This window comes from Euphorbia lathyris, chromosome 6 (genome assembly GCF_963576675.1).
Source record: "Euphorbia lathyris chromosome 6, ddEupLath1.1, whole genome shotgun sequence".
Taxonomy (NCBI): domain Eukaryota; kingdom Viridiplantae; phylum Streptophyta; class Magnoliopsida; order Malpighiales; family Euphorbiaceae; genus Euphorbia; species Euphorbia lathyris.
In genome coordinates this window covers 68,172,056-68,182,271 of record NC_088915.1, presented here as the reverse complement: position 1 = coordinate 68,182,271, position 10,216 = coordinate 68,172,056, and the positions used below count along the sequence as shown (strand labels likewise).

Below are 10,216 nucleotides of genomic sequence, written 5' to 3'. Positions count from 1 at the left end.
GAGCTTGTTTGACAGGTGAAGGTGAATAATAACATCTTCAATAGGGAGGGCTTACAGACTTCTCCTTAGATCTCCCTCGAAATACTTTCAGTTGAGATTCCTCAAAGAATCCTCATTTTCGAGGACATATTTGGGCGTCATGATGCCATGTAGAACAAGCAACCGATCATTTCCTTTCTTCATACTTGCAAGCTTATTTTGCTTCCTTCAACTCTAATCACATTATTTCCATCTATGAAGCATGCTCTGCCCGAAGGATGTTCATAAATTCTTGAACAGATCCGATGTTGTAAATCAACTGTTTTGTTAAACCATCCATAAAAATACTTTGCTCAAGATCTAATGACCCTAGGCAGGCATCGATTCTTTGATCCAAAGTCGTAGTAACATGCAATGGTGTCAATGGATGATTACTGGAATCTACCAAGCCATGATCATGTGCCACTGACATATTAGGAATATTCTCAACTTGAAAAACTTATTAAACCAAAGAATGAATAAGAGAACTGTGAACATGAGCCATCGTCACAAAAAACGTCCACGTTCACCGCACTAAATGATGTCCTCTATATTGAACTGGATCTTCTAACTACTTTTGATGACCTGAGACGATATCAAACAGTTAGGGAGGGGATCAAAATTCGGTGAACCCTCTCTAATGCTTAAGGCATTGATGGAATACTAGAAAGTACCAAATGACTTGAAAGCAAATGATTAGAAGAATATGTATTGAGAATGTCATACCTGAGGCCCTAGTTTCGAGATTATTTATACGTAATTGTATACCTACACAAGGTTATATATTTTTACACGTGGTAGTCCCTTATTGGCTTCAGACTCTTTCTTTTATAATATTCAACATTTGGTGGGAGCTAAAAGCATGCCTTTGGGATCCGGGACATCTATTGCTCCACGTGTCTGCTTAGACAACTCCGGTAGAAGATTCTCCACAAATAAGCCTTTATGCTTCCATTGGACATGGGCTTCTTAAACTAGGCCCAATGCTAGATTCAGGCCTTAGATACTTATTCGAGCGTTTTGGGCCCATTCGTTTAATACCATATCACTCTATGATCCATTCACAAGAAATACCTGCAACACAATGGCAAGATATCATCTCTGAACATGTCGTGCTATAAAAGTGATTCTCAAGCTCTTCATTTGTTTCATACCCCATATGTTGTTGCATTTGCAACCGCGATATCAATTGAGCCAAATCTCTCTAGAGATATCATAAACATTATGGATTTTTTAATAATGGAAGAAACATTCTGAGTAATTCAAACTATTACCATATTATTATAGTCCTCCATATTTCAGTCTTTGTAACTTGTCAATTTAAATAAATTTTGCACCATAAAAAAGGTGCAAAATGAAGGATTCTTAATGTCTTGCTAGGTGATTTTAACATTTGAAAAAATTGTATCTTGAAGAAGAAGGAAAAAAGAGAAGTGATAGAAGAAAATTGAAGGATAGACAAAATTAAAATAGAAACATTGAGAAGAAGAATGGAAACAATTTAAAGAAAAGTGTGATATACTATTGCCTTCCAACCCAAAATTATCCAATTACAACATATATTCTAGGCTAGAAAAATGACAAGAAATAACAAACTTTCACTGTTACATTCACATGTCTTTAAAAGAAAATAAAAAACTAACATATAAAATAAGTAGAAGTGACTATTTCAACCCTTAATATAAATATAATTATTATTTTTCTTAAATAAAATTATGAGATAAAGATACCTTTAACCTCAATACCCAATAATAACGTCATAAATGATGTAACTAAAACCCTAAGAATCAATTTTAGATATTAACAAACTTTCTTTTCTATACTCATAAATCTTGTTATTTGTAGTGTACATATGTATTTTTTTTTAACCCAAAGAATCACTTCATAAATAAATAAATAAATAGGATTTACATCCTCAACAATAACGGTTGATAGCCAAACTGGTACATCAGAAGACAAAAAAAATCATTAGCATTGGAATAAGCCTGCCTAGCTACTAAATGGGCAGCCCTATTCGCTAAACGACTAACATATGGTACTGAAAAAGTAGGATTAGACCCAAGAATAACTCGACAGTCATTTATGAGCATTCCGAATTCCGAGATATCCTTTTTGTTTGAAAGAATTGCATCAATAACAAGTTTGTCATCTGATTCAAACTCAACATGTGTGTAGCGCAATGAAGCGAGCCAAATCAAACTCGTGCGTAGTGCTAATGCCTCGATCACCTTAGGTTCTCTAGTACTGGCAACGCAGCTGCTACTACAGAATAAGAATGTACCTGAATCATCTCTGACCACTGCACCCATCCCGCTACTTCCAACTTCCTTGAAAATGGCGTCGTCGACATTACATTTCACTGACCCTCTTTCCGACGGCTTCTATGTCTTTGTTGCCCGATCTACCATGGAGAAACTATGCGATGTGGCTGGCGGCGCGGCTGACGATGCAGCTGCAGCAGACTTGCCTTGCGACGCAGCTTCGGTAGACGGAACTCCTTGGTGTTGACGCTGAAAGCTGCCCGGCAGAGTTGGTGGAGACACAAGCGGTCGGGCTTGATGGCTTTGTTGGTACGCCCTCCAATCCCGCAATTCATCAATTCCATGTCGCCAACTAGTATCCGCCGGCCACCATGACATATGCCACAAGACTCTGTTCCTGTGATCCCAAATCGTCTTTAAAGCACAACAAAGTCTATCAATGAGCACCAGATTCGGATCGCCAATTGCCTGCAACGGCCAATCTGCAAAATTCATCCCATTAGTTTGTGGTATTGGGAGTCCAGCTATTCACCAAAGGTCACCTGCAAAGCAACATTCAACAAATAAATAGTTATCCCATTAGTGTACATATGTATTTGTTATTATTAATTAGTAATAAATTAAGTACGTGTTGGATAGAAAATAATTAAAAATCAAATATATTATGAGTTCGTATAAATTATTTTGAAATAAAAAAAAATAATTTTTTTAATCAACTAATATCTAACTGGTGTAGAACACATGAACATAGAATATGTAATTTTTAGTGATATCTAGAATTGATTTAACTTGTCAGTATTAGACCATCCATTGTACTATTTACGACGTTAAGGAAAAAATAAAATTCTTTTTGTTAGCGTTAGAAAAATACGTGAACAAATTATGCGTCTGTTTGTTTTCATTTTTCAGATCTACTTTTTACCTTTTAATTCTAAACATGAAATACAATCAATCATCAACAACAAAAAAATCGAACAACTAATAACAAACATCAATAACAAACCGGAACAATATCTACTATCAATCATCAACAACAAAAAAAAAAAATCGAACAACTAATAACAACATCAATAACAAACAGGAACAACCACACGGAATAAACTTATATGTATCTTTTTTTTTTGGTAGAAAAGGAAAGCAAAGCAAAGCAAAACAAGCAACTACACCGGGATTAGCCTAGGAAAGCTAACCCCAATCCTATCCTCTAAAAGAAGAGGAGAAAGAGCGATAGGGGGAGGAGTGAGTCCATATCAAAAAAAGAAAGAGCGATAGTTATATGTATCTTTAATAATATCTTAAATTAATCTACCTTATCAATATTAAACCATTATTGTTTATTACGTTGTGGATAAATAACATTTGACTGCCATTATATTATAGGTAATAATAATTGTCCTTTCTTATGGAAATAGCTAAAAATAGAATGAAGTTATGTTTATTTGTTTTTTTTTTTTGTTAGAAATACTAAAATATGTCTAACATCATTGGAGAAGTATTAATTTGAGCTCTAATGTAGTTAATATGTATAAAAGAGTATCAATTTATATAAAAGAGTATCAATTTAGGTACTGATAACGAAACATGACACGTCATTCATATTATTCTGTTAAGTTCTGCCGATTGTATATAAAAAAAAATCAGAACTTAATGAAGTAATATGAACAAGGGTAAAGTTCAAATAAAACCCATATGGTTTCACTAATTTTCAGATAAAGGATTATGGTTTACTTTTTGTCAAAACGATGATTGAGGTTTCACACTTTTAATAATGCTATTAAAACTATCTTTAACGACCTGAAAATGAAAATTTTCAAGAAATAAAGTTGTTCAATGTCATATTTTCTATGGAACTACATTTTCGATTTTAGAAAATCATTTTTTTTTTGAACTTTCTCTCTCTAAACATTAACTTTCTCTCTCTTTACCAAATATCATCTAAATAATCTCGAAATAAAAAAGTTGAAGAATTAAAGTTGCTTAGAATATTAGTATTTTTTAAAATATGTCATTTTTGAAGTCGTCAAGGGTGATTTTAATAGTCTCAATTGAAAAAGTCCTTATTTTGCTAAATTTGAAAACTCCAATCCTCGTTTTGATAAAAAGTAAACCACAGTCCTTTATCTGAAAATTAGTGAAACCATAGGGGTTTTATTTGAACTTTACCCTATGAACAATCTGTCACCAAGGGCGGAAACGTGACACGCCATTTATATTATGCTGTTAAGTTCTGCCGACTGTATATATAGAGAGAAATCAGAACTTAATGAAGCAATATGAACAATCTGTCACCAGGGGCGGATATAGGGACCCAGGCCCCTCCGTCCTCCGGAACCACCATGGCCAGGGTAGTTACGGTCCCCCTTATCTCCACAAAATTTGAAGTTGTGGTAGTTTCAGTCTTCTTGCCTCCAAGAAATTTTGATGGGATGTTGAATTGGCACCCCAAAATTGGTCCAGATCCTGATAGGCTCCAAAATTCTAAATCCAAAATTCTAATTTTTTTTTAGCTTGTTAGACCATCTCTAAATCCAAAATTCTATTTTTTTGGTATATTAGGCTATCTCTAAATCTAAAATTCTAATTTTTTTTGCTTGTTAGACCCTCTCTAAATCCAAAATCCTAATGTTTTGGCTTGTTAGACCCTTATTCTTAAATCCAAATTTCTAATTTTTTTGACCTGTTAGATCATTCTTAAATCCAAATTTCTAAAATTTTTTTCCTATTAGACCTTCCTCTTAAATCCAATTTTTTCTAGCAGACACAATTTTTTTACATGTTAAAAATCTTAAACACAATGTAGCTTAATTTTGAAAAGTTTTACATTAGTACTTAAAAATTGGTTATTGACCACTCAGATTATAACACGCATATATGTGAATTTTTTTTAAACAAGTTCGATTTTACACACGCACGTGTAAAATTGATCTCCAAATCGACAAATCCTGTATTCGCTATTGTCGGTCACGTTTCGTTAAACCTAAATTGATATTTTTTTTTGTAAACGTTAAACCTACATTAATGTTATTTTGCACGATACTTTTTCCAAAAACTTTTTTTTTTTGTTTAATATATATTTAGATACCCATATAGGAAAATTCCAATAAACAGAAGGCCAAAACACGGTAAAGTACAACCCAAATCCCACCACACACGTAGGAGCATGTTCCCTTCCTTCCACAACACATTAATTACCAAAAATTAAATCCAAAAATCTTCAACCTTCCCCCGCTTCCTCCGCCACCGCCTCCTCCGTCGTCACCCACCTCCACCTCCGCCCTTTCGCCGCCTACCTAACAGCTTAATATCGTACCGTGCTAACCGTACCCTTCCAACCGTAGTGTCCTCATGTGAATTCTCTTAGATAGTGACACTTGTATTCCTTATTTTATTATTTTATATATTTAAACTCAAATTAACGGATAAATTACACCTTAGCCACTCATTTTTTCATTTATTAATATTTAGATCATCCATCTTTTAACTTTGAACTACAAGCCACTCAAAATTGTTCACGGTTCGAGTATCTATTTGGCTGTTTAGATATGCGTTCTTTGGATAAAGAAAAATGAATTTAGATCCAGATTGTCTTAGACCGCTAAAATTTGTCTATATCTACGATGAGTTTAGATTTTATAAAAATAGTACCAGCCGACTCAACCTAACCTGTTTTATTAATTTTTATTATTTTATTATATCTTAAATATTTAAATTTATGTATAAAATTTAATTTTAATTATAAAAAATTATATACATTTTTTAGGTATATTTATCTGAATTGGACTTGGATTTTGATTTTTAAGTTCGAGTCCAGCTTAATTCGAACCTGTCTAAAATAATAATGGACTGAGCTGGGTTTGGGCTAACCTTTTTTTTTTTTGGCACAAGCTTGCTATGTCAGGTTCGAACCCAACTCGACTCATGAACAAGTCTAATCTTTATTAAGATTGTGCGGCTTTTGTAAAAATAAAAAAATTACAAAATTAAAGTTATCTGAACCATATTTTTCACAAAACTATATTTTGATTTTCTAAATCATCGTTTTAAATAATTTTAAAACAAAATCTAAATGAATTTAAAATTAAAAAGTTCAAAAATTAAAGTTGTTTAAAATATTATTATAGTCGGTTCTATAAAAATTAGTTGAGGTTCTTTTAGTTTATCTACTATTTGTTATTACTGTTACGGTTTGATGTTGGAAAAAATTGTTTTTTCAGCTAGTTAAACAACCTTAATAAAATAAGGGTATAGGGACCATAGATGTAATTAACCCTGAAATTAAATTCCAACCAAACAAAAGAAAGAGGAACATTTCTCTCTCTACGTGTTTAATTGACTTTTCCCCGACATGGGCCCAGCTATTCCCACCCACTTTATAATCTCTAACATTGCCACACCACACCCCAATCGGGCCCACCTCCACCCTTCACCGGAGCATCGGGTCCACCGGGAATCTACGGTGTCGCCGTATAAGCTACGTATTTATCGTATAGTAATTCCATCTCCTCCTTTATACAAAAGAAAAGAAGAAAAGATCTTTCCACCAATTTTCTCTCTCTCTTCTCAGCAGCACAAACACATCCCCCTTTTCAAATCATTGAATTTTCAAGGGAATAAAGTCACTACCGCTTGATAGCTATGTGCCCTTCTTATGGTATGTAATGTAATTTTGATTTTTTCCTGGTTTTGTGTATCTGATTCGTTGTAATTTTATATAATTTTTTTGAAATTAATGATTGGGTTTCTTTCCAGTGTTTTAATGGTGGAAGATGCAATCATGGATTCCATTGTTTAATATATTTTGAAATAATTTTTTATTGGCCACTGGGCTTACTCTTTGTGGGATTTTCCAGGCTTCTACAGAAGAAGGGGCCATTTGACTTTGAAGCCATAAAGAAGGGGGTAGCTGTTTTCGTGCCGATGATCATCATCAATGTTTTAATGGTTTGAGAGGATTTTAATTTTTTTTTTTTGTTTTTAACAGGGTGTGATAGATTAATTGGAATGGAATTCTAGTTCTAATGGAATTCTAGATTCTTATGGTCTCTATGGGTATAAATGTTTCGTTGATTCTAGGAACCCCAAAGTTTAATTTTCTAGAGCTTTCAATTTTTATTGTTTTTCCGAGATTCAGCTGAAGGGGGAAGAAAAAAGATCTCAGAGGTGGAAGAATTTTGTATGAATTGCAATTTGTTTTTAGGGTTTCAACTATTGGATTATTGGGAAAAAACAGAGAAGAAAGATGGAGGAAGATAGGAGTTCGTGGATAAGAAGAACTAAGTTTTCGCACACAGTTTGTCATCGTTTTGATTCTTCAAAATTAGGTACTTTTTCTATTAAACCCGAGAGAAGTTCCAGCCTGAACCTCAAATCAAGGCCTGGAGGAGAAAACTCTGTTTCAGGTACCCATCAGAGATCATCAAGTCTGACTAATTCTCAGATTCAACGAAATCCTTTAACCAACAAGCAGAGATCGTTATCCCCTTCACCGGAATCGATACTTTCTGATACTTTTAAGGAAGCTAAGTCTGATAGGAAGAGATTCTCAACTCCTCATCCTCGGAGGAAAGGTTCCCAGGCCGAATCCTTCGATTCTAAGCCATCCAAACAGGCCTCTACGAGCCCTCTTCGCCACTTTATGAAGGGTCATGAGAAAACCAGGAGCAAGAAGGATTCTGCTTGGACTAAATATTTTGATCATTCTGGAGGAAGAGTTAATGCTATTGAAGTTTCTGATGAATTCACTGTGGATATGTCTAAGCTATTTCTCGGCCTCCGATTCGCTCATGGAGCTCATAGCAGGCTTTATCATGGTGTATACAAGGATGAACCTGTTGCAGTTAAAATTATCCGGGCACCTGACGAGGACGAAACAGGAAACTTAGCAACTAGATTGAGGAATCAATATGACAGAGAAGTTAGCCTTTTATCTAGGCTTCATCATCAAAATGTTATAAAGGTATGAGCTTCATTCTTTCCCCTTAAAATATGATTGTTTCGCAACGGTTTCGTGATAGATTGTTACCTAATTGGCATAACATAGATGTGAGCTTTTGTTTGTAATTGAGTTTGGTTTATTCTGATTTATATAATGTGATGTAATGCAGTTTGTAGCAGCTTGCAAAAAGCCGCCGGTGTATTGTGTTATAACAGAATATTTATCGGAAGGTTCGTTGAGGGCGCATTTGCACAAGCTTGAGCAGAAGTCTCTGCCTTTGGAGAAGTTAATTACGTTTGCTCTCGAAATTGCTCGTGGAATGGAGTACATTCACTCGCAGGGTATTATTCATAGAGATCTTAAACCGGAGAATGTTCTTATCGATGAAGAGTTCCGTCTAAAGATTGCTGATTTTGGTATAGCCTGTGAGGAGGCCTATTGTGATTTGCTGGCTGATGATCCCGGGACTTATAGATGGATGGCACCTGAGATGATAAAAAAGAAATCCTATGGGAGAAGGGTTGATGTTTACAGTTTCGGACTCATTTTGTGGGAAATGGTGGCGGGAACTATTCCCTACGATGATATGAATCCCATACAAGCGGCTTTCGCTGTAGTTAATAAGGTAGTCTTCCTGTTTTTCCTTGCTATTTGGTGTTGTTTTTGCAACTGCATTGAGCACATTGTCCTTTATATTTGATGATGCTATTAGATTGGAAGAAAAATCGAAAATTTTCTGATCCAACTAATCGAAATTACTAAATTTTCGTGGTAGCTAATTATTTGCACGGAATGGTACCGAGATACTTGAATTTCATGGAGTTAACAGAATTCCTTGTTTATGGTTAGATGAGGAAACATATATCTTACTTCCATAAAAAACGTAGCAATTATTCTGCAATGCTAGATTTCACTCGTGGAGAATTAGAATCTCCGCGAAGCTTTGGATTTTATAGAATTGGGCATTTAAAATATAAATGAGACTATCGTTTAATGCTGATATATTCATTCTGTTATCATAAGTTATGCTGCTACTGCTTGCTTCTTTTTTCATTAGTGAACTGAAATTTTCGCCGAGATCTTATGAGATCATTTGTTATCTTTGCAGAATTTGAGACCCATTATCCCTCGGGACTGCCCTCCTGCTATGAGAGCTTTAATTGAGCAATGTTGGTCGTTGCAAGCTGATAAGAGGCCCGAGTTTTGGCAAATTGTGAAGGTCTTAGAGCAATTCAACTCTTCACTCACCTGTGACGGGACTCTTAATTTGGTAGAGAACCTAGCTTGCCAAGATCATAAGAAAGGGCTTCTTCATTGGATTCAAAAGCTCGGTCCTGCACATCCCAGCAGCAACCCCGTACCTAAACCGAAATTCAGTTGAATCTCTCTCTCTCTCACGCATTTGTAGCGTGCTAGGTGAGTTGTAATTAGAAAGGTTTGTTTCCTAAGCCTCTCAATTTGTACTGTTCATCTATGTCACATTGAAGTGAGATTGAATTAATAGATTGCTAGTCTTTTGTTGAGGATCAGGAAGTATCTTTCTTTGGTAACTATACATACACATGAAAGTTTCAAACTTTAGGGTGCTTTGAACTATGTAAGCATTTCAAGATGATGAAGAAAAAAAAATCATTAGTGTTCTTTAGAAGTCTATATATGATTTGGGGTGGACTTTTCATTTTCTTTTTTCTCAGTTATATATATATATATATTATATACTTTTGGTCTAGTAAATCTAAAATCACATTTTGGGTTCAGTTTACATGTTCAATGCTTATAACTCATTAGGGAAGAAGAAAATGGTGGAGACATTCTAGCTATAATACCAATTGTAATAGTCTGGTCCAATATTACATTGTCCAATTTGGCTCATATTCAATTTATTGAGCCTCGTGATTTTAAAATGCGTTTACATGTATTAGAAACACACCTTATTAATATTACCTGACTCGCTCTTTTTCCATTTCGAATGTGGGATTCATTTCATTTCCGCCCTTATTGC

General features: G+C 34.7%; 1 protein-coding gene across 1 annotated transcript; it reads left to right on the top strand.

Moving 5' to 3' along the window:
• Window positions 1–6,768: 6,768 nt before the first annotated feature.
• Window positions 6,769–9,855, top strand: LOC136232434 (serine/threonine/tyrosine-protein kinase HT1). The gene is made up of 4 exons (XM_066021610.1): window positions 6,769–6,930; window positions 7,130–8,235; window positions 8,384–8,839; window positions 9,323–9,855. The coding sequence occupies exons 2-4, from the start codon at window positions 7,519–7,521 to the stop codon at window positions 9,593–9,595; spliced, it is 1,446 nt and encodes a 481-aa protein (XP_065877682.1). The 5' UTR covers window positions 6,769–6,930; window positions 7,130–7,518; the 3' UTR covers window positions 9,596–9,855.
• The last annotated feature ends 361 nt before the right edge of the window (window positions 9,856–10,216 follow it).

Excerpts from the sequence above, each read along its gene's own strand:
- LOC136232434 (XM_066021610.1), top strand. The coding sequence starts at position 7,519 with ATGGAGGAAGATAGGAGTTCGTGGATAAGAAGAACTAAGTTTTCGCAC. Across the intron at positions 8,236-8,383 it reads ATCATCAAAATGTTATAAAG|TTTGTAGCAGCTTGCAAAAA; the intron begins GTATGAGCTTCA and ends GATGTAATGCAG. Across the intron at positions 8,840-9,322 it reads CTTTCGCTGTAGTTAATAAG|AATTTGAGACCCATTATCCC; the intron begins GTAGTCTTCCTG and ends TTATCTTTGCAG.